This window comes from Ranitomeya variabilis, chromosome 4 (genome assembly GCF_051348905.1).
Source record: "Ranitomeya variabilis isolate aRanVar5 chromosome 4, aRanVar5.hap1, whole genome shotgun sequence".
NCBI classification, from domain to species: domain Eukaryota; kingdom Metazoa; phylum Chordata; class Amphibia; order Anura; family Dendrobatidae; genus Ranitomeya; species Ranitomeya variabilis.
The window spans coordinates 293310354-293334557 of record NC_135235.1 but is presented as its reverse complement, the minus strand read 5'-3'; the positions used below and the strand labels follow the sequence as shown (position 1 = coordinate 293334557).

At 44.4% G+C, this 24204-nt stretch overlaps 1 protein-coding gene across 12 annotated transcripts; it reads right to left on the bottom strand.

Moving 5' to 3' along the window:
• Positions 1–8828: 8828 nt before the first annotated feature.
• LOC143764547 (zinc finger protein 568-like) lies at positions 8829–20758 on the bottom strand. Of its 12 annotated transcripts, XM_077250201.1 has the most exons (11): positions 20561–20731; positions 18737–18799; positions 17562–17612; positions 16945–17071; positions 16147–16305; positions 15669–15776; positions 14485–14568; positions 13717–13812; positions 13094–13213; positions 11971–12069; positions 8882–11479 (listed from the first exon to the last, which is right to left on the bottom strand). In XM_077250201.1, exons 2-11 carry the CDS (start codon positions 18779–18781, stop codon positions 10605–10607), a joined length of 1764 nt encoding a protein of 587 aa, XP_077106316.1. In that variant the 5' UTR covers positions 18782–18799; positions 20561–20731; the 3' UTR covers positions 8882–10604. The 12 variants fall into 12 exon arrangements, with proteins under 12 accessions (XP_077106320.1, XP_077106319.1, XP_077106318.1 ...); XM_077250203.1 differs by lacking the exon at positions 20561–20731 and having other exon boundaries at positions 8878–11479; positions 18660–19553; XM_077250202.1 differs by lacking the exon at positions 18737–18799 and having other exon boundaries at positions 8879–11479.
• Positions 20759–24204: the final 3446 nt, after the last annotated feature.

Here is a 24204-nt window from a genome sequence, read left to right as displayed (position 1 = left end):
ACCCCAACAGTAAGGGGAAGGTGAGAGGAGGAGGAACCAACAAAACATACAGTGAAGGATCGGTCAGAGAGATAGGAGGAGAACCAAGAGAGAACGGTGTCCTTGATGCCAATGGAGCGGAGCATAGTGAGGAGGAGCTGATGATCCACAGTGTCGAATGCTGCGGAGAGATCCAAGAGAATTAGCATGGAGTAGTGACCATTAGATTTAGCTGTTAGTAGGTCATTAGAGACTTTAGTGAGGGCAGTTTCAGTAGAGTGTAAAGAGCGGAAGCCAGATTGAAGAGGGTCGAGAAGAGAGTTATCTGAGAGATAGCGGGTAAGACGGGAGTGGACCAGGCGTTCCAGGAGTTTAGAGATGAAGGGAAGATTAGAGACAGGTCTATAATTAGCGGCACAGTTTTGGTCGAGGGAGGGTTTTTTAAGTAATGGATGTATGATGGCATGCTTAAATGAGGAGGGAAAAATACCGGAAGTGAGGGAAAGGTTGAATATTTTTGTTAGGCGAGAGGTGACAGCCGGGGAAAGGGACTGGAGGAGATGTGACGGAATGGGGTCACTGGTGCAAGTGGTCGGGCGAGAAGATGCAAGGAGCCTGCTTACTTCTTCTTCCGTAACTGGTTCAAAGTCAGAGAGTGAACTAGATGCAGTGGGGGAGGGAGGACAGTGCCTGGTATGAAGAGATTGGGAGATGATTTCCTGTCGAATGTGTTCAATTTTTTCTTTGAAGTAATTGGCCAGATCGTCAGCGCTGAGATCTGTGGTTGGGGCCTGCTCTCTTGGGTTGAGTAGGGACTGGAAGGTGTCGAAGAGACGTTTAGGGTTATTGGACAGTGAGGTGATGAGGGTGTTGAAATAGGTTTGGAGAGGTGAAGGGCAGAGTTGTATGTTTTTAGCATGAACTTATAATGGATGAAATCTTCGGATAGATTAGATTTTCTCCACAGACGTTCGGCGCACCTGGAGCATCGCTGCAGGAAGCGTGTTTGCAGCGTGTGCCACGGTTGTCGCCGTCTGTGTCGAGTTGCTCTATGTATAGGAGGTGCAGCTTCATCCAGGGCACTTTGCAGGGTTTCATTGTAATGTTTCAGAGCAGAATCAGGACATGAGATGGAGGAGATTGGGGCCAATGAGGAATGCAAGTTCTTCATAAGTTTCTGGGTGTTAATGGCCTGTATGTTTCTATAAGTGTGGAAAGTGGGGGTGACCTGAGCGGGATGGCAGTTCTTGATAGAGAATGAAAGAAGGTTGTGGTCAGAGAGCGGGAGAGGGGTGTTTGTGAAATCATCCACTGAGCAGAGTCGGGAGAAGACCAAGTCAAGGGAGTTTCCATCTTCATGCGTTGGAGAGTTAGTATGCTGCAAGAGGCCGAAAGAGGAGGTTAGAGATAAAAGGTGAGAAGCAGACGGGGAAAGGGGAGAAGCAGTGGGGATGTTGAAATCACCCATGATAAGGGTGGGGGTGTCACAGGAGAGAAAGTGTGGAAACCAGGTGGCAAAGTAATCCAGGAACTGATGAGAGGGGCCAGGAGGACGATACACCACCGCCACTCGCATGGAGAAGGGGACGTAGAGTCTGACAGCATGGACCTCAAAGGAAGGGAATACAAGTGAGGGTACTTGGGGGATAACTTGGAAGGTACATTTGGGTGAAAGGAGCAGCCCAACGCCTCCACCTGCTCTGTTGTCTGATCTTGGGGTATGAGAAAAGTGTAGTCCACCATATGAAAGAGCAGCAGCAGCGGTGGTGTCTGACTGCTGGATCCAGGTTTCAGTAATAGCCAGGAGATTAAGAGCCTTAGAAAGGAAGTAATCATGGGTGAAGGAGAGTTTATTACACACAGAGCGAGAATTCCAAAGAGCACAATTGAAAGAGACAGAAGGCATGCATAGAATATTAATAAGGTTAGAGGGGTTTCTGGGTGTAGCAGTTGGGAGGTTTGACTGGCTATAACATGGGGGGCCGGGGTTTGGAGAGATGTCTCCAGCGACTAGGAGAAGGAGGATAGAAAGAGTGAGCAGGTGGTTAAGTGATTTGTGAGAGCGTCTTTTGTGTTGGATGGTGGGACTGAATGGATCTGCGCTGTTAAGCAATGTGAACAGAGCATGAGTGTTATACATAGGAGAGGTAAGGACAGAGGGGCCGATATGGATGGAGTTTAAAGAGTTTATGCAAGGGCGGTGAGTGAATGCAGCAGCCAGGATATAGATTATACAAATACATATGGTGAATATTTGTTCTGTTTCAAGTGAATAGGGAGTAGGTTTAGATTGTCTTACCTGTCTCCTGCCCTGTCTAACTGCCATGTTATAACTGCGTCATACTTAGAAAAAAAATATACTTTTTTTCTTTTTTTTGTGTACTCACCGCAAAATCCTTTTCTCCGAGCCAATCATTGGGGACACAGCTCCCACCCTATTATTAGCTTGTGCTTGTTTTGTAATTTGACATGCTATACTCTCATATATATAATGTGACATGCTATATGCTTATATGTTGTTATTGATCTACTGCTTTTGCACCGAACTGGTTAGCTGAGAGCCAGCAGGAGGAGGAGTGTATACTACAGCGGAGGAGCTAACTTTCTTTGTATCACTTAGTGTCAGCCTCCTAGTGGCAGCAGCATACACCCACGGTCTGTCCCCCAATGATTGGCTCGGAGAAAAGGATTTTACGGTGAGTACACAAAAATCCCTATTTTTTTAACAAGAGACTGTTACAGTTCATTGAGTTGGATCCTCATTTCCTGACAGAAATACAGCACCAGAACCACTATCAGTACATGAATACATAACCAAATTTAGTACAGTGAACAGGTTAACCAACGGCATATACACTTGTACCGCATGAAACTGCAACTCCCTGTATGTCCTCAACAATGGTAAGGAGATGATTGCAGTTGTTGCAGACATACTGTACATGTGAAATAATATCATAGCATGCACAATATTCCTCTGTAAATCAGTGTAAATCAGAGGAGACTCACCCATTCAAGTCTATGGTTGCAAAAGTAAAAATCTGATGCCACAGTTCAACACCCGATTTTTACGGATACATTGCAATCCTGTAACATAGGAAACTGTAAATATTCCTGCAAATGATTAATAGCTGCTGTAAAAAAAAAATGGATCGTACACAGATGACAATTGAGAAAAAATCCTTCCCTTTTTCTGGATAAAACTCTCTAAATTATTTTTGTACATAAGAGGTGTCTTTTTGGGGTCAAACAGAAGAAAAAAGGGTCTGCCTTATCCTACCATTCCCTTAGTGACGGAGCCAAATTTTTGAAATCTGACCAGTGTCACTTTATGTGGTTATAACTCTGGAACACTTCAACAAATCCCAGTGATTTTGATATTGTTTTTTCGTGACACATTATACTTTATGTAATGGTAAATTTAGGTCGATATGTTTTGTGTTTATTTATAAAAAAATATCAGAAATTTGAGAAATATGTAAAAAAATTAGCAATTTTTAAACTTTGAATGATTATCCCTTTAATCCATATAGTCATACCACAGAAAAACATTAATTAATAACATTTCCCTCATGTCTGCTTTACATCAGCACCATCTGTAAAATGTTCTTTTATTTTGTTAGCATTTGAGGAGGTTTAAAAATGTAGCAGTAATTTTTCATTTTTTCAAGGAAATTTACAACATTTATTTTTTTAGGGACTTGGCCATGTTTGAAGTGCCTTTAGGGGTCCCATATATTTGGAAACCCCCAAAAGTTAAACCATTTTGAAAACGGCACCCCCTGACATACTGAAAACTGCTGTCAGGTAGTTTATTAATCCTTCAGTTGCTTTTCAGGAATTAATGCAAAGTGACAAGACGGAAATGAAAATGTGCATTTTTACCACCTAAATGCCTCTAACTTCTGAACAGGTTACAATAGCCGGCAGACTCTTAGGCCAGAATTTAGTAATGAATTGCCAATCACAAACCTCAGGACCACAAAATCATGGTCTGAGGGCACCAATTGGGACTAGGAGGAAGCCCCCACACTCTGTTAACCATTTATAATGATGTAGTCACTATTGAAAGCAGCATCTAAGGGTACCGTCACACAGTGCCATTTTGATCGCTACGACGGTACGATCCGTGACGTTCCAGCGATATCCATACGATATCGCAGTGTCTGACACGCAGCAGCGATCAGGGACCCTGCTGAGAATCGTACGTCGTAGCAGATCGTTTGGAACTTTCTTTCGTCGCTTGATCACCCGCTGACATCGCTGGATCGCTGTGTGTGACAGCGATCCAGCGATGTGTTCGCTTGTAACCAGGGTAAACATCGGGTAACTAAGCGCAGGGCCGCGCTTAGTAACCCGATGTTTACCGTGGTTACCAGCGTAAACGTAAAAAAAACAAACAGTACATACTCACATTCCGGTGTCTGTCCTCCGGCGTCTCAGCTTCTCTGCACTGTGAGCGCCGGCAAGCCGGAAAGCGAGCACAGCGGTGACGCGCTGACGTCACCGCTGTGCTTTCCGGCTATGGTGCTTACACAGTGGAGAGAAGCAGAACGCCGGGGGACAGACACCGGAATGTAAGTATGAACTGTTTGGTTTTTTTTACGTTTACGCTGGTAACCAGGGTAAACATCGGGTTACTAAGCGCGGCCCTGTGCTTAGTAACCCGATGTTTACCCTGGTTACCCGGGGACTTCGGCATCGCTCCAGCGCCGTGATTGCAAAGTGTGACCGCAGTCTACGACGCTGGAGCGATAATCATACGACGCTGCGACGTCACGGATCGTGCCGTCGTAGCGATGTAAATGGTACTGTGTGACGGTACCCTTAGAGGTTAAACAGGTATGGACGGTGCAAACACTGATTGTGTACAGCCGACAGCTGCGGGATTGTCCCCTGTATGGGGAGGCTATTCTCTTATATCTCAGGTCAGTAAAAAGACGTATTGGCTGTCACTAAGGGGTATAGATGTGGCTTCCTTTTCTCTGTCTAGTATTTGGTCATGTATTGCAAAATGGAGGTCACTCTCTGGTGGGGGATCTCTTCTTTGGAGACTGGTGTTCAAGCACAGAGGTATCATGTCTCATGGTTATATGGAGTGGTGGTCTCGCGAGCTGCCGCCTGATTCTGAGATAGTGGGGGTATCTGTGTGCCGCATAATGAATGGGGGCTTGTTTTCTGCGTGGCCAGCTGTACTTTTGTATTGGTACCATCTTAGCTCGTGTTTTTATTACACTTATTCAGTCCCGTCACCCTTTTCCGTAAAAAATGAAATAAAAAAATGCCCAGATGTTTTTTTGTAAATTCACCTTTTTATGGGTTGGGGAAAAAAAAAAAGTTTTCTTCAATATTTCCTAGAAGGATTAAAAGACCGCTTAGTCTATGTATTGCAACACTTCATAGGTGACTGACATTCACTATATACTGCGGTACTTAAGCCCACCCTGTGGCTTGGAGTACGAGGATGGCTGCAGTGGAGGGCCTGTCATTGCAAGCCATTGGCACCCCTCGATCACATTAACAGTGGCATTTAAGTGGTTAAACTTACGTGATCAGAACAAGAGAATGAGACTCTTCTTCCTACTCCATGATGTACTGAGAATAAATCAGACGGCCGTGGAAATCGGCCCGAGATCAGAACGCAGCTGACGGCTCTGCAGATCTGACCATGACAGCTTCATGTATTTCTTTTCGGCAAGGCTGTGGAGTCGGTAAGCCAAACCTCCGACTCCTCAATTTCCATGACACCGACTCTAACTCTGACACCACCAAAATGGGCTCCGACTCTGACTCCACAGCCCTGACGCTTGGTTCTTGCCAGTCCGTTCACTGTGGTTCTATCTCGGTCTGATTTATACGGCCGTCTGACTGAGCCCTAAAAAAGGATGCTGAGCTGCCGTAGTGCTGCGTGCCCTTTCTAATTTCGTTACGCTGCGGCACCCAGAGCCACCCGGTGGTGCGGGGAGAGGCAGCACGGTACTGTTCAAAGGTGCTGCTTGCAGTTCCCGGCAAAGCCTGTAGGGCTGGGGGTGCCACTGTGCAAGGTGAAATTTAAAGGAGACCTAACACTACATCAGCACTGTATCCCCCTTCTTTGGGTCTGATTTCTGGGACCCCCACTGATTCGATGATTGCATACCCTAATGAAGTGGAGGTGAAGCCATTCATGAAGAGGTGATTAATGCGACCAACATGTATAGCCCGCCCTGTGGGTGACTGACAGCCATATAATCAGTAACCTTTTGTACATGAGGTTTGTTTTTTGTTTTTCTTCCACCAAAATGGAAAAACAAACCATAAATGGTCCAGGTGCCCGTTCATAGGTGAATGACAACGCAATCAGACCAGAAATCCTCCTGGACTCCATGTTGCATATTTCACACAGAAAAGCCGGAAAGTCACTGCACTGACAATGGGGCTGATTGTCACTTTCTGTGATATAACATTGCACATTCACAAGGTCCGGTCTTGTATAATATCTCAGCAATCCGAAAATTCAATATCGACCCTCACTACGTGACTTGGGCCAAGGCCTGCACAACATGCAGCCCACTCCTTTCCGCATACAGTTATAATTTTGTTTTTCTTAGAGGACGGGCCGAGGAAGGGATCCACTGTCCCTGCAGTCAGAGAGGGGGTCGTGGACAGGACACTATGGGGGCGTGAGGGGCAATTATTCAGAGGCTCAGCATGACCGGAAAAGAGGGAATTCTGCAGCGATCTCATAATGGTGTCTGGCATTGTTCTCATGTTTGGTGGGAGTCTAAAGGGGGGATGTGAGGAGGCTTATAAGCCATGCAATTATCCACTGGGAAATTAAATGTGCAAATAGGCTCTTCATAGAGGACTGAAACTCTAGTGTCATCTGTTGGGAGTCGCAATCCTAAAACCTAAACCGTCACCATTCCCATCAGGCTTCTCATCCACCCAGATCAGTTTCTGTTTTGCACTGACCATTTGTTTGGCTTCCTATCCAAAATCAGATGGCAAGGTTCATTAAAGAGTCAATAATAACTTTTAGGATTGCTACTTCCAGTAGTGGGCAGTAGAGTTCCTGTCCTATTTGCACTCCCAGAGGAGCATTGCATGGCCTGTAAGTCTTAACCCTAATATGCCCCAACTTGGCTGACACCAATACAGAATAAAGACGACACAACCAAGTGTACAGGTTTACTGATAATCACCAAAAACTATAAAAGTAACTCTGCAATGTCGTCATTGTGTATAAGATGGTGTAAGATGAAGTGATGTTACTATACATTGCAAATACACTTTACCGGCATCAGCTAAGGGATTTTATGATCTGCTGCTGCCACCTAGTGGGGATAAAAATATAGCATGCAGCAAAGCAAAACTTTCCATAAGTGTGTGTGTATAGGTGGTGGGTATGTGTGGTACTGGGAGGGTGTATATATAGGGATGAGACTAGGTATTGGAGGTGTGTGTCGGTCTGGGTGGGATTTGTGTTTATGGTATTTTAGTGAGGTAGCTATGTATTTGTAACTGGTTATATGGGGGTGTAGGTATATTGGTGTGGGTACATCTGTGTGCAGTTGGGTTTGTGTGTATGGAGAGGTGGGTAGCTGTGTATTTGGGGTGAGGGGTGTAGGTAGGTATTTGTGTGTAGAGGTGTTGCTGTGCTGTTGGGTGGATGGAGGCACAGGTAGGTGTGTGTGTGTGTGTGTGGGGGGGGGGTGTTGGAGGGGGGGGGGGGGTGTTGGTATATTTGTGTGTTCACTTAAAGGGTCTCTGTCAGCACACAATGACTGTTCATTCCAAGTCCAGGCATGCAAAGCATCATGGCGGGGCCAAACATTTAGTACACCTGCTTGTCTTCCCTTCTCTGTCTCTGTGAAGCCAGCTCTGTTATTCAAACAAGAGGTGGGTGAAGATAGAGGGACAACAAGTGGGAAGGTGCATTTAAATGACTGGCCCCGCCATGAAGTCCAAGTGGCAGGACTTAGTTTGAACCGTCTTTCTGTGCTGACAGAGTCCCTTTAAATGTTTGTCCCTGACATGATACATCGAGCACCTGTTCTTGGTTGAACAGTCATTATGAGCTGAGAGTCCCTTTAACCTGAGCTGAGAGTCCCTTTAACCTGAGCTGAGAGTCCCTTTAACCTCTACACAGTGTTACACTAGTCACCCTTCAGGGACAAGCCGTGAGGCAGGATAGTCAAACGTTCCAGGGTCAGATATGAAGAGAGCACGTAATAAGCAAAAGGAAAAAAGCAAAGTCAGGTCACAGTCCGAAGTCAGAGTACCAGGAGAATAGCGGATCAGAGCAAAGGGATTGTGCAAGCAGATAGTCAGAACTAGGTTCAAAGTCAAGTAGCAAAAAAACAATGAACAGAGCACAGAATATCCGCAAACAGCACCACCGAGCGAACGCTAAGATTGCCAGAGATCTGGGCTGAGAGATCAGCGAAGTAGCAAGGTAATAAAGTAGAAACAGTGAGCACCTGCAAGAAGCCCAGCACCTCCCAGCCTCTGATTGGACGGCTGAGCTGTCAGTCAAAGTACTGACAGCTCAGCACACCCCTGTACCAGATGGGACGACTGAGCTGTCAATTGACACACTGACCGCTCCGCACGCTGAGGGGAGGAATCATAGTAGTACCTTCTCTTCAAGATAAGGCCACTGGACCTCGAGGTTTCCCAAGAAATCTGATATTGTAGGCCCTGACCAAACGATCGGCCTTCACAGAACGAGCTGGAACCTAGGATCTCTCACCAGGTCTGTATCTCCTCCAATGAACAATCTTTTGGAGGGAATTTCGGACCCTCTGAGAATCCACAATTTTCTGCACCTCGTACCCTAAATCTCCATCGTCAGGAACTGGATGCAGTGTGGTGCGACAGACAACATAGAAAGGACAAATTCTTTTAACAGGTATCCGTGGAACCCATTAGAGACACAGGAAGACTGGAGAAGTTTAAATCTGAAGTCAACCGAATTAACGACCTTCAGAATCTCGTACGGGCCAATAAATTTGGAACCCATTTTTACCAATGGACCTTTCAACTTAACATTTTTTGAAGATACCCAAACCTTATCCCCTATCTTGAAGATGGAACCCGACAAGTGTTTCCTATGGCCCTTTCGTTTTTGAGCCACCTCAATATTCCTTTGAACCTCCCTCCAGACATCCCAAAGTTTCTGTATGGCCAACTATACTTCAGGACACCCAGAACTCATCTTAAAGAATACACCAAAATGGGGATGAAAACCATAATTGCAAAAAAAAGGCAAAGTTCCAGTGGATTGATTGACCTGACTATTAAAGGCGAACTAAGCAAGAGGTAAAAATGAAGACCAGTCCTGCCGAGCCACAATAAGACATCCTAAAATCTGTTCCAACGATTGATTTGTGCTCTCTTTGGTTTCAGGGTGGGAGGCAGAGGAGAATGACAAATCAATCCCCGATTTCTTACAAAACGCTTTCCAGAATTTGGAGACAAATTGTTCCCCCTACAATAAGGCACAATGATCAGAGGGATTCCATGCAATCTCACCACGATTAATAAACAACCTGGAAAGCATTTCAGCATTAGGTAACCCCGATAATGGAACAAGGTGAGTTTGACAGATTTTAGCGAGGGCACAAGTTTCACAAGCAGATACAGAATTCTTAATATCATTAGACATGGACGGCCACCAAGAGTCTAGCAATAGTTCCACGAGTAGCAGTAACCCCAGGATGACCACTCAAGGCGGAATCGTGAAACTCCTGAAATAGGGTATGCTGTCGTCGATGTGGGGGGACCCTGCTGTACTGATGGATCTGTACTCCTAACTAGATGTTAGGAAGCAGAAGACAGTATTGCAGCTCCGGCCGCTTCCTGCTGAATGCAGCTCTGCATCATGTGCACATGCAGTCAGGATGGCTGAGTGATCTCCCCTGGAAGAAGCGTGATTTCAGGTCACAGTCTCCTCTGGAGGTGTGTGTTCCGGATATATATATGTGTATGTATGAGAGAAGAGAGAAAGAGAGGAGTGAAAGAGAGAGGGACGAGATAGTGGAGAGAGAATATGATCAATCCATTGTTTGATCATTAAGGCTTACCTATAGTGGGTACAGGGGCTCTGGAGCTTAGCAGAGGCCCAGAAGATCCCATTGGCCTATATGAGAAAGCCAATACAATTAAAGACCCGTGATAGTTGGGGGACCCTTTGAAGATTTTAATTATTAATTAACCCTCATACAAATTATCGCTCCTGACTCCCGTTACACAACATTCCTTATCTCTTCGACAAACAAAAGTTTTGGGTGATTGAATCTTGACCCCCAGATCCTTTTGTTCCCATATGGACGGTTTACAGACCATACACAATAGACAGTTGGCTGAAATCAATGGGTTTGGTCCATTTTTATCTAATGTGTATGAGGTCTGCCAAATATCTCTTTCCGGCTGATAACAGGGAACATTAGATTGCATTCAATCACACATCAAATGTCTCGATATTCCCTTGTGTTTTTGATTTTCTATTATTTGCTTTGTCCTTATGGCACTTTATTATAAAAGCCAAAAGGCATAGTACACTATTAAAGCTCAAAAAGTTAAAGTATAAAGTGCATGATGTGACCTAGAAATAAACTTATTCTAGCAGTCCACAGCGAGTTTTGTTAGTCCCGTTTCTGGTTAGTCGTGTTTCTGGGACCGTTGGTTCCATTCTCAGTGGGTACGACCTTGTGGAGCCTTTTGTGCTGTATAAGACTGGTGCTGTGACTGAAGCCCTTCCCGCACTCCGCACAGGCGTACGGCTTCTCGCCCGTGTGTGTTCTGTAATGTCTCACCAGGTTAGAGCTATTGGTGAAGCTCTTATCGCAGTAGCAACAAGAATACGGCTTCTCGCCCGTGTGTATCCGCTGGTGCTTCATATACGTGGCGTACTGGACAAAGCCCTTATCACATATAGAGCATCTGTAGGGGGTCTCCCCTGTGTGTATTTTCTGGTGGACCTTCAGATTCCAGTTGTCCCTGAAGCTTTTCCCGCATTCGTTGCACTGGTAGGGTCTGGTCCCGCTGTGCGTTTTCATGTGGACGTTCAGCATGGCCGGGGTCTTAAAACACTTCCCACATAGGCGACACCTGAATGGTCTTTCTATTTCATGCGGCGGGGGTCCTGGGGGGACGTGTCGGATTCTCAATAGGTCATTGTTACTAGGGGTCTGCAAGAAGGGCGGCTTTGGAGGATAAAACGTTTCTTTGTCCACAATCCCAGGAACATTTTGGGAACAGTTCACATCTTTGCAGATGTCCGACTGCTTGTAATTTGGTGCACGAAGACCCCCAGAGTTCGCTCTTCTTAGGACAATGGATAGCAGACTTTCCTCCCCTTTGCTGGCTTGGCTGTCATCATGCAACATTGGATTCTCATCTGGTGCTTGGTGGCTTTTTGGAGCATTGTTCTTGGTTTTTGTTATATCCTGGGGTGGAGGTGACTTTTTCCAATCAGGGGTGAATGCTTCCTCAGTTTTTATTTCTGTAACATTTCTATCTGTAGAAAGAGAGAGACAAGGGAGGAAAGACCATGTTTAATTTATTCTTCGGTCCGCCTGCACTGCTACACCCTGGAGCTAAAGACCATGTTCACCTTTGCAAACAATTATATTTATTGCTCCAGTGAATCTAAAGTTAGAAATTAAAGCAACTTTTGGAAATAGCATTGGATTAAAAATACCCCACCATGTTGTGTCTACAGCTCTGACACAGAACAATGCATCTCCATGGTAACGGACTACAAACATACAATTGCTTCAGATAAACAGAAGTAGTGAGGGCAGCCACAGATGGGCTGCAGGGCTCATGTGGCATAACAATGTCACGCGAGCCCGAGGACATGCGGATCAGACTTTGCTGGATTAATGCCGGTGAGGGAGGTTGTTTTAGTTTGAAAACAGGGTCTAACTTTAAAAAAGGGATTATGCAGATAATGGCAACCTGTTTAGGTAAAAATAAGTTAGGAAAGCTTTAAATGTAGTTTTTTACCTTTCCAAGTGGCTTTTAAGACTTTAGGAGGCACTTCCGACACTTCATCCACCTCCTTGATCCAAATGGAAAGTTTGGGATTGAAAACGAGATGAGTGGCTACAAACAAACACAAATAGGTTCAATGCCAGCAAGACCACCCTGGTCAGGTGTCACAACCAACTGCATACATAACTTTCCTAGTGAACCTACCCCAACTTTGCACAAGGTCTCTAATAATATGCAGATTAGAGGTTTCCATTGCCCCAACCATCAACTGCAGCATCACAAACATTACACGGCCTCCATTGCAATCACTAGACCTTCCTTGCAATGCACAGATGAGTAGAGTCACACCAGGGGAAGATCTGATCTGTCTAACATATCTAGAGGGGAATCTTGAGTGGACGCCCCCTAGACTAAAACTAATAAGTATGGTTTTATGTGCAATAAAATTTAAAAATTTGAAAACACAGACGGGTTTCTGACATACGTTCTAACTAGTGATGAGCGAATATACTCGTTACTCGAGATTTCTCGAGCATGCTCGGGTGTCCTCCGAGTATTTTTTAGTGCTCGGAGATTTAGTTTTCATCGCTGCAGCTGAATGATTTACATCTGTTAGCCAGCATAAGTACATGTGGGGGTTGCCTGGGTGCTAGGGAATCCCCACATGTAATCAAGCTGGTTAACAGATGTAAATCATTCAGCTGAGGTGAGGAAAACTAAATCTCCGAGCACTAAAAAACACTCGGAGGACCCCCGAGCGTGCTCGAGAAATCTCGAGTAACGAGTATATTCGCTCATCACTAGTTCTTACTTATTGCATGACAAATGAATAAAGGACTCATGCAATGAGTAAGTACGTATGTCAGAAACGCGTCTGCTTTTTTTTTTTTTTTTGCCATTTCTACAAGAAATTTCCAACCTCATTTGAGCATTTGTGCCTGGTATCGCAGCTCAGTCCCATTCACTTAATGGAACAGAACTGAAATTCCAGGCACAACCCGGAGGACAAGTGTGGCACTGTTTTTTGGGGGGGAAAAAGCAACCAAGCTTTTCTACTCCTGGACAACCCATGAACCATACCGGGATGATAACATGTATGTTTAGCTTTGGCCCGATGTGTTATTAAAAAAATTACTTTTATTTGTCTCTGGAGTGAAATCTTCATTACTGTGAAGATCCTTCATATCTTCTTTGAATTCTTGGACAAATTTTTCTTCTTCATCGATAGGCACATCACATATTTCAGATGGAAATTCTGCAATACAAACATTTATCATTTATTAAGATGCTTCAATGTAACTCTGACCCATCCTCATAAATGGCCCATCGTTGGGGGGGTCAAAATCGCCTCCGATCATTAGAGGTTGAAGGCGGCAGCTGTTCCGATCCTTTAAAGTAACAGCCTTTGAGCATTTTTATAAGAATTATTGATTTCAAAAGGGCTTTAATGTTCAGTGAGACTCAATGGAGAGAAGTCAATGGAAGCTGAACTTCCTCTCTAGTGTCCATCAATGAGGGTCCCGGCACCTGGACCCCCAAAACAACATCAAATGATATTGAAGGTTATCAGACAAAAAAAATCTCTTTCCAGACAGTGACATCTGATGGTTGGAGCAGTGGAAACTTCTGAATATTAATAGAGACCTAAGTTATTAATGAAAACACTGAAGGGTCAGATGCCGCCTCTTGGCTATGTCCTGTCCTTTACATCATCCTCTGCAGAGCTTTCTGTAGCAGGTAGTGACAATGATGGCATACCCAAGTCCGATTTAAGAGACGCATCTTCTCTGTCCTTCTCATCATGCTTGATTCGGAATATGATATCTGGGCTCAGGCCAGAAGCCCCTGATAAATCTTCAAGAGAAGAGAGATTTGTGAATTAAAATATTTATTGCGCTATTTATACCAAATAAGTGGTGATATAATAAGATTTCTGCCGCTAAATTAAGCAAACCTCCTCTCCGTTGTGACTGCAACACAGATATGATTGCGTTAGATGGCAGGACTGGATTGCATAAAATCTCTAGTCTGTATTTCATGCAACTGCGATATTGCATTAATTAATAAAAAATAATCAATGATAAACACAAGTCTTTTTCCAATTTAAATAACATTGTGTTGCACTTTGGACGTAATGCAAAATTGCAGCAAAACGCATTGCGTTGCAGCAAATAAAGTGGGGATCAAAGTAAAAGGTGATCACATTTTAGCTGGCCTGAAGGTCACCATGCACATTAGACTAAAGTTGGCTGAACCTGCCATTATCAATGGTTATAGCCTACAGTGTAATGTGTATGGAAGCCCCCAATTCTTCCCCTGATAGAGAATGTCGGGAGAGAGAATGATCCAGCATGTCCGATTTCAGACTATGGATCCTTTTGATTTCCATGAGAAAAGCCGCCACCAAAAGGGTCCGACAGCGGCTCCTGTGTATGGCGGAGTCGGTAGAGACGGCCGCCAGCCGACATCTAATCTAGTCTAATATGTATGGGGGTCCTATCAATACATCTCTTCCAATGCACTTACATTGAGGGCCATTTTCTGTAGGATTTCCGTCGTCGGCACGCAGTTCTTCATCGCATTTAATGTTAAATAAAATGTCCGAAGCCCCTGATGATATGACAAGACACAAAACGAGGCTTAATATTTTGCAAATTGCAACGAATGTGTTCATTATATAAACATAGGGGCTGTGGGAAGGCCACACAGGAATCCAGATCTACTATGGGTGAGTTCATTTTGCCTCATTGACAAGTATAAATATGGAATGTACGGGTTGACATGACAATATGGGGCTATGGTCTCTGAGGAACGATCCCCTATTATAGGGCTATTGAGAATTTGGTGACTTCTGATACTTACCCAGGTCTTACTGTGGATGTGTGCCCTACCATTAGTGTACTGGTTGGTTCTCCTCCTTTTTACATGTTGGAATTTTTTAATGTATTCTGTCATGTATGTATTTATTCGTTTGTATGTTATTATTTGTTTAATATCTGGAATATAATAAAATATTTATACATCTTTTACATATTTTTGGTATCTATGCTCCCTTTTTCGCTAGTGTCATATATTCTAAATTAGGAGTGATACAACTTTATATATAGAGACTGTTCTATGTTTGGGAGAGCTTTAGGTAGTGAACATGCTCTCGGCCAGTTATACTGCTACATGCTTATCGATTATTGTATTTGATTATATAAACATAGTAAAAATGCAAAAATGCAATTTACAATGTAAAAAGGGGTCCCTCTGGTTGTACCCTAATAATCAGGGTAAAATATACAAATAAGGTCTATTAGTTCTAGCCATGCTCACATACACAATGGTAATAGGAGCAAACATATAAGTTATCATTGCATTTATGGAAAAGAGTAAGGAAATCTGTGCTCACCCGAGAGCAAAATAGACAGGTTTACTGCCTGGGAATGCAAAGCGTTCTTATCTACTGATAGCAAAAGAAAACGTCTTGAAAATGGTGAGAAACTGAAAACTATGCCCTCCACATTTGGGTCATATGGTTTATAGCAGTCACGTAGTTCATATTCATACCGCCTTCATTTAGATTTATCACAAAGGCCGCAGAATAGGTGAATTAACGAATTGCCAAAAATGGAGCAAAACGTGACAAAATGGCACGTTATAAGATGTTTGGCAGGGCTATCTTGGAATGGTAGACATGGCCAACACAAAGAGAGATGAATTCTTACCTGTAGAAGGAAAACTAATGCCTTTGCGGTCGTCCTTCTGGCTGCTGACGTAAGGCTCGCGATGGCGTCTTATCCTACAGAGCACGTCAGGATGGAGAATGGTGTAACCTGTGAATGAGAGGAGACAGGCAGATCGCTCTCCATAGAAACATCCGAGGAGGTGCATGAAAAGTGTGTCCTTCTGGAACGGATGTGATGCTAATATTACAGGACCCCTTTAAAAAAGTAGTCTGAGCAGATCCGACCTCTTATGGTGCCGAACAGTAGATCACCACCCCTTGCAAAAAGATGATTTTGCAGGGCGTCTGTTGAACATTTTTTCCCTGAGGCTCCTAATAGGACAAGGGTCGCCTTTACGAGATAACCCCTTTAAACGGTTTCTGTTTTTTAACCAGCAGCTTGATCTTATATGATAGATAATGTGATTAATAAAGACTCAGAAAATCACTTTATTTAAAAAATAATGTTGTCTTATGACCTAAAAATTGGAGATGCCGAGATGGATTATAGTGGGTGGAGAAGGTCTTTGTCTCAGCTCCTTCTCTTCTGTCTGTAACACTACATACAGGAATAACAGACAGATGGACTTTAATTTCGGGGCAGAAAGGCCATTGTGCAGCGGTAGGAGTAATACCTGCTGGGAACGGAGGTAAAGGGAAAAAAGTTCACCGCTCCTATAGTGCTGGCAGAATGCTAATGAACACAAAGTGCCTACTCCAAAAAAGGAGGCTGCCAAGTTACAAAACATGACTATATGGACGGATCCTGGACATATTAGACTGGCATGAGCACCAAGAGCAGTTTTAATTTGGGAAATGATGATGAGGGTAAAGCCTCATCTTTCAGAAACCTTGGATGGGTAAAAAAATATCTGCAAGAACATATCTGCTGCATGTGACCCCATACAAGAACTGTGGTTGCCCCATGTCAGGGATCTACACGTCCATGGCTTCTGAATCCAGGATTATTCTGGAATCAGTAGGACCTTCGTACTGAGAAGGAGGGAGTAAAATGAGAAGTTATAACCATATCAAGTATTCAGGTGCTCAAGATTTCTACTGGTTGTACAGCGATATGGGCCATTACAGGACACCGCTCTGATACCGGGACTATAACGTGGCCAGAACCTTCACGTGACCACGGCAGACTATCAGACTAGATGAAAGAATATATTATACATAAAGCGCCATGGAATAAATGGTGCTATAAAAATGTATAATAATAATAATAATAATATGAAGGAAGACAAATCCTGCTCACGTCCGCTCACAACTACCTAAAGACAGTAAAGCTGCGTGAATGTCCCTCATCACATTGCCGTACAGTTCCTTCTGCCAGGGGTCTAACTGGCTCCATTCCTCTTCTGAGAAGTACACCGCCACCTCCTTAAAACGCACGGTCATCTGAAATTATAGGGAAGAGATAAAAAGCATAAAAGATATAACTAACCGCCCAGTTGAGGATTTCTTTTAGGAGTTTTTGGTAGACAAGATGAGCGAAAACTCTCCAAATCCTCCTTAAAAGCTTGGAGCATTCACTCCAAAAATTCACGAAAAAAGAATCAGTGTATACATAGCCACAGATTTCTAGGATAATATGTATATATATATATATATATATATATATATATATATATATATATATATATATATATATATATATGTATATATGTATATATGTATGTATGTATGTATGTATGTATGTATGTATGTATGTATGTATGTATGTATGTATATATGTATATATATATATATATATATATATATATATATATATATATATATATATATATATATATATATATATATATATATATATTGCTTAAAATAGAACCAAAATTCTCATTAATTAGGTCCAGAGAGGAGTGTAATGAGATAGAACAAGTGTACTAACCACCGAACCGGGAGCCCAAACAGCGGTGGAAAAATTCATCACTTCCTGGGCCTAAAAAATAATTTAAAAAAAAGATGGTATTTTATGATAGATATATATTTTTATTAAATGTCTTATAATAAACCACTGCCTGAAATACACCTGGCCTTACACATGGATTTCACAAATGTATCCTTGGTTTCTTAAGATCCAATATATACCTTTGCAATCTTATCACTATCAGGTTTGTACTTGTAAGGCCACATTCACAGGTTGAGTATTTGGTCAGTATTTTACATTAGTATTTGTCAATTTCTGTTTTGCAAATGTTTTTTTGTTTTTTTTTTATTGTGCGTCTGTGACAAAAAAGCACATAAAAACATATGAAGAAGTGTGGAAAATAGGTTCGGATGTTACATGCAAAAACGCGGCAGATTTCAGTTTAGAAATCTGCAAATATGCAACGTGTGAACTCGGCCAAAGGTGGCCCGGAGGGGGCAGCTGATCCTAGGGTTCCTACATTGCCAATCTCCCTGGTGATTGGGCAGACAATATTCTTGGCCCCCATACACCTTATTCCTTATACTAATGTCTGTCGCATCTACCACTATCGACAGGGTCATCTGACAGTCTAATGTATATGGGGGCAATGACGATCATGCAGATCCGATTTTCCGATTTTGGACAGCTGACTGTATTGTTGTCCCAGAGATAAGCCGCCGGCCGACATGTCACCACTGGCTTTCTAAAGAGAACACAATGAGGGGCCAAAGCCATCTATGGTGTACCGGGGGGCCTTTGGGGTCATGTGGCAAAAAAATTGGCTGATAACAGGACCCGTGTAAGGGTATGTGCACACGTCAGGATTTTGTCAGGATTTTGTCAGGATTTTTCATCAGGTTTTGTAGCCAAAACCAGGAGTGGGTGATAAATGCAAAAGTGGTGCATATGTTTCTATTATACTTTTCCTCTAATTGTTCCACTCCTGGTTTTGGCTACAAATCCTGATGAAAAATCCTGACAAAATCCTGACAAAATCCTGACGTGTGCACATAGCCTTAGGGTGGCTCGGACAGGCTGCATCTTACATAAAGATACCATTTTGGAGAAACGCATAACCTTTTAAAATATGATATCAAATTGTAGAAAACTGCATTTCCTGGAATTCCTGGACTAGTGCAGTAGATAAGGCGTACCATGCATCGGTTTGGGATTTCCCCGCCGTCCACCATTACAGCCATTTTGTTTTGGTCCAGATTCTGCATTTCAGAAAAACATAATCGCTCAGTGCATATATACAGATATAGATACGTGCCATCACCACAGACCTAAAGATGGGGACAACTTATATTAAATAGATAGTATCCCATGCAACGCTGCCAATATCAGCCTCTGTATATCAGGCACCGGCCCGAACCACTGCTGTTTTGGTTTCCCATCTCTTTCTGCACAATCCTCGGTCTCACATGCCTACAATGCAATTGCAGGGTGCCAATAGGTGGCCACAGCATTCGGAAATCCAAATCACAGGCTGAGCTCCATCAGAGTGCAATACTGTGGTACACTCTTTGTGTCCTCCTCACCCTCGTCACCCTGTGTTTCCTCTGTGCCCTATGTCCTCCGCATATTCGGTGCCCTCTGCATCCGCTGTACCCTCTGTACACTCTTCATCCTTCTCTCCCTCTGCGCCCCATGCATCTTCTGTCCTCTGCATACTCATCGCACTCTCCCTCCACTGCGCCCCCTGTGCATTCTTCTCGCCCTCTGATCTCTCTGTGCCCCCTGTGCATCCTCCTTGCCCTCTGCGCCCCCTGTGCATCCTCCTTGCCCTCTGTGCCCCCTGTGCATTCTCCTTGCCCTCTGATCTTTCTGTGCCCCCTGTGCATCCTCCTTGCCCTTTGATCTTTGTGCCCCCTGTGCATTCTCCTTGCCCTCTGGGCATCCTCCTTGCCCTCTGATCTCTCTGTGCCCCCTGTGCATCCTCCTTGCCCTCTGGGCATCCTCCTTGCCCTCTGATCTCTCTGTGCCCCCTGTGCATCCTCCTTGCCCTCTGTGCCCCCTGTGCATTCTCCTTGCCCTCTGATCTCTCTGTGCCCCCTGTGCATCCTCCTTGCCCTCTGTGCCCCCTGTGCATTCTCCTTGCCCTCTGATCTCTCTGTGCCCCCTGTGCATCCTCCTTGCCCTCTGGGCATCCTCCTTGCCCTCTGATCTCTCTGTGCCCCCTGTGCATCCTCCTTGCCCTCTGTGCATTCTCCTTGCCCTCTGATCTCTCTGTGCCCCCTGTGCATCCTCCTTGCCCTCTGGGCATCCTCCTTGCCCTCTGATCTCTCTGTGCCCCCTGTGCATCCTCCTTGCCCTCTGTGCCCCCTGTGCATTCTCCTTGCCCTCTGATCTCTCTGTGCCCCCTGTGCATCCTCCTTGCCCTCTGTGCCCCCTGTGCATTCTCCTTGCCCTCTGATCTTTCTGTGCCCCCTGTGCATCCTCCTTGCCCTTTGATCTTTGTGCCCCCTGTGCATTCTCCTTGCCCTCTGGGCATCCTCCTTGCCCTCTGATCTCTCTGTGCCCCCTGTGCATCCTCCTTGCCCTCTGCGCCCCCCTCTGATTTCTGTGTCCTTTGTGCATCTTCCTTGCCCTCTGCACCCTGATTTCTCTGCGTCCCGTGTGCATTCGCTGTGACCCTGTACACTCTGCACCCCATGCATCCTCTGTTCCCTGCATACTCCTTTCACTCTCCCTACGCTGCACCCCTTTGCATACGCTGTGCCCTATGCGACCCCCTTGCCCCTATTCCTCGGCGCCCCATGCATCCTCTGTGCCCCCCGTGTGCCCACTACATCCTCTACACCCCATGCCACTGTGGCCAGCAGGTTACACATGATCATTACAAGCGAATACCAGGTCTTCATTGCTGGAGCATATCTGCCCCTGGAGCGTCCTGTCACCCATGACAACCTCAATTCCTGGACACCTCTGACAGGAGCGACTACACGTCCAATGATCCCAGCCCGAGGGTCACTTACCCCTCCTCAGCACCTCTGCTGTATCATAGTGTCAGCCCGGAGGCTGCAGCTCCTTGTCCACTGCAATAAAACAAATGACAACACATGAAAAGGACTACAAATCCCATCAGGCTGTGCGGTTTCAAAGTGCAACAACTGGATTAACAGCTTTTTGAGCAACAAAGCTTCCGTAGATTTCTTTCACATGCGCAGTAGTGCAGAGGACGGGGGGGGGGGGGGGGGGTTAATGAGCGGAGCAGCTGACCAGGGGATTCTGGGTAGGCAGCTGTCCGTGCTGGAGACTGACGGTCTTCCTTTCCTCTTGTTCATGCTGTTACTACTTTTCATTGTTGTGTTTTATGTATATATTTTTGCATAAATTATGATATCATTTTATTTGGGACGTTTTATGCTCTTTTTCTTTCTGTGTGATTAGATCTGCACTTAGTAAACCAAGTGCTACATCGTGGGAATCAGGGTCTCTGCCCCTACATCATACTTAGATTACATAGCAAAAACCTGCTGCCAGATCCCCCTTACACATCATCAATACACTTTATTACTATTTTTTTTTTTTGGCCCATTTGCTCTGTAATAGAAAATGAATTGATCCCTTTACCTAAGCGTAGTATAATCAGTTGTATGGGATGTTAGAGCTGTAATCTCTGTCCTTGTCTCCACACTTCCCTTTATGTAACCCCAATATTCTTCTAAAAGAGTGAAACAACATGGCCTCACCTTACTAGATGATCCTACACAGCTTCACGGAGAAACACAGTCAATAACAGCAGATAAATCCGTCTTTGTCTATGTGATCACCCGAAGGATCAGGCATGTTATTTCAGCATGCGTGATCCTTTGTTCCCAGTGAAGATGATCAGTGTCTAGCAGCCCCTTATCCTTTATGAAGTGAAGTTACTTATGGGGGAACTTGGCCAACGTACCACTTAGTATTGCAGGATTAGGATCGGGTATGGGGTGAACGAGGCGCACCAGCATTATTGTGGGTAAAATACCAAGATAACATAGCAATGCTTGAGGCCATGTTCACACATAGCATAAACTCCACATTGTGCATACAGAAAATCTGATGCATTTAACTATCGCAAAGTAGGTGCAATTTCATATAAATTCTACCCACACATATGAACTGCGCATTTTTTTGGGTGCAGAATCAAAGATTTTCTGTACTAAAAAAGGGAATTAAAATGTTCTAAATATGCACAAAAATGTATCAAATAAAGGGAAAAGGACGTTAAAAAATGCAGAAAAAAGCAATAATCAGAGAAGATTGTTAGTTCCCTTTTTTGGGTCCAGACACCTCCAAAAAAACACAGCGTTTATGTGTGAACATGGCCGTAGAAATGGCTGCATCAAGAACTCAGAGACTGGTATTACTTGTGTTCCATGTTTTGTTTTATCATAGGAAATAATCCACAAGGTGACAATGGGTCAATACAAAATAAAGATGAATATCGGCCAAACGATCTATTACAGGAAAGTGTCCGAGTTTAAAGAGCACGTTTCTTCTAATGAGACATGGCTGATTAATTCCATATGGATGAATTGGCTTTGTGTTTTCAAAGTTGTGTACACGTCTACAATCATCTTTTTTTTTTACTCTACAAAGTTTTAATCATGAAAATCCTACGTTTCTGTGCAAAAGCTGAACATCTGCGTGGTAACAAAATAATCCCCTCCTTTCTGTCACGGAATGGGCTAAACAACAATAAAATAACTAAGGCTAGTTTCACACTAGCGTCGGGAACAACCCGTCGCTGTGCGTCGGGCCGACGTTCCCGACGCTAGGGTGGTCTCTGCCGCACAACGGGGGCAGCGGATGCATTTTTCCCACGCATCCGCTGCCCCATTGTGAAGTGCGGGGAGGTGGGGGCGGAGTTCCGGCCGCGCATGCGCGGTCGGAAAAAGTGGACCGTCGGGAGCAAAAAAAGTTTTTTTCTCCCGACGGTCCGCTACCACACGCCCAAGCGTCGCAAAACGGACGCAACGTTTTGCAATGCGTCGCAAATGCGTCGCTAATGTAAGTCTATGACGAAAAAACGTATCCAGCAAGAACTTTTGCTGGATGCGTATTTTCGGCAAAACGACGCATTTGCGACGTATTGCAGTTAACGCTAGTGTGAAACTAGCCTAATACTCGCCCTTTTAAGGGGCTGCTGCTCAGGTTCCTGTTTCCATCTCCATCTGGGTAGTTAGTCGCATGCTACCTAAACAGGTGACTGCTCCGATCAAACGATAGCTGCAGCGGTCACTGGCGTAGATGGTGTGTTACCACCACAATGGCCACTGATTGTCTTCAGCGGTCATGTACTTAGACGCATGTGATCAGCTGCCTACAAGTGAGCAGAGAGGACATGGGCGGCTTATAGAGGTGAATATTGGTCATTTTAGTATTACATTTCCTGGCGTGAAAAAATAAAAAATATAAAAATTCTTTAAATTGCAGAAAGTAATATTGGAACTACTGTAAGTGGTCAGTGCTGTCTCCCTCAATTGGAGATTATTTGTAAGAACGGTCTGACGTTCTGTCCATCTTAACGCCGAGCTGGAGCCCAGTGGTCAGTACACATGGGAGTCCACCTGTGCTCACCTTGAAAACTTTAGGGCTTGTTCACACGTTCCTTTTTTTGCTGCGGATTTTTCAGCTGCGGATTTGGAAAAACCGCAGTGCAAAACCGCGGTGGTTTTCCCTGCGTTTTTTTGTGCGGTTTCTACTGCGGATTCCACTGCGGGTTTCCAACTGCACTTTCCTATTGGTGCAGGTGGAAAACCGCTGCGGAATCCGCAGAAAGAATTGACATACTACTTCTTTTTTTCCGCAGAAAATCCGCGCTGATTTTCAAGCGGAAAAACGCAAAGTGGGCACAGCGGTTTTTGTTTTCCATAGGGTAACATTGTACTGTACCCTGCATGGAAAACGGCTGCGGATCCACAGCAAAAACCGCAAAGTGTGAACATAGCCACAATGTTGATATCTATAGACATTCCCAGATAATAAACTGACAACTGTAATTAGAGGCTTTGACTCCCTTCATTTTCAGCAATCGCCCTTCACTTTTTTTTTGCTTTTCAATGTTTTCTAAACTCCTTTTTTTTATTTTAGTTGAAGACCAAACATCCAGAAAGCTTTTTATCAATCACCTACACAGTGATAAAGCCAAGAATAGTTTCCAGTGGGATGACTTGTTTGACAAAATGGAATCCAAAAGCCCCACCAATGGAGCAAGCCATCGAAAATATAAGAGGTGTAGAGTTTTCTCACAAACCCCCTCCCCAGCCCTGAGACAAAGTCCAACCCAAAAGAACGCCTGTACATTTGCTCTGTTTGCCGTAAACTTTTTGGTCGAATTCTTTACTGGTTAGGTAGATGAGAATCCATGCTGGGCAGAAACCCTACACCCGAAACCACTGTGATCCCAAATTTCTGTTCCTGCTCTCCCCAATCCACCCCCACTTCCAATTGTATAGTTGGTGCACTTTTTTTGCGCCTTTTCCGTGAGCGCAGCGTTCTCCGCTGAGCATTCGTGCTATTCCTATGGCCGCAGCACTCTGATCAGTATCCCCGCTGGTCAGAGTCTGCGCCAAGGGACTTTTTCATTTTTTAGCTATAGGTAGAGTAGTGGACGTCACAGTGTAAGTGATGT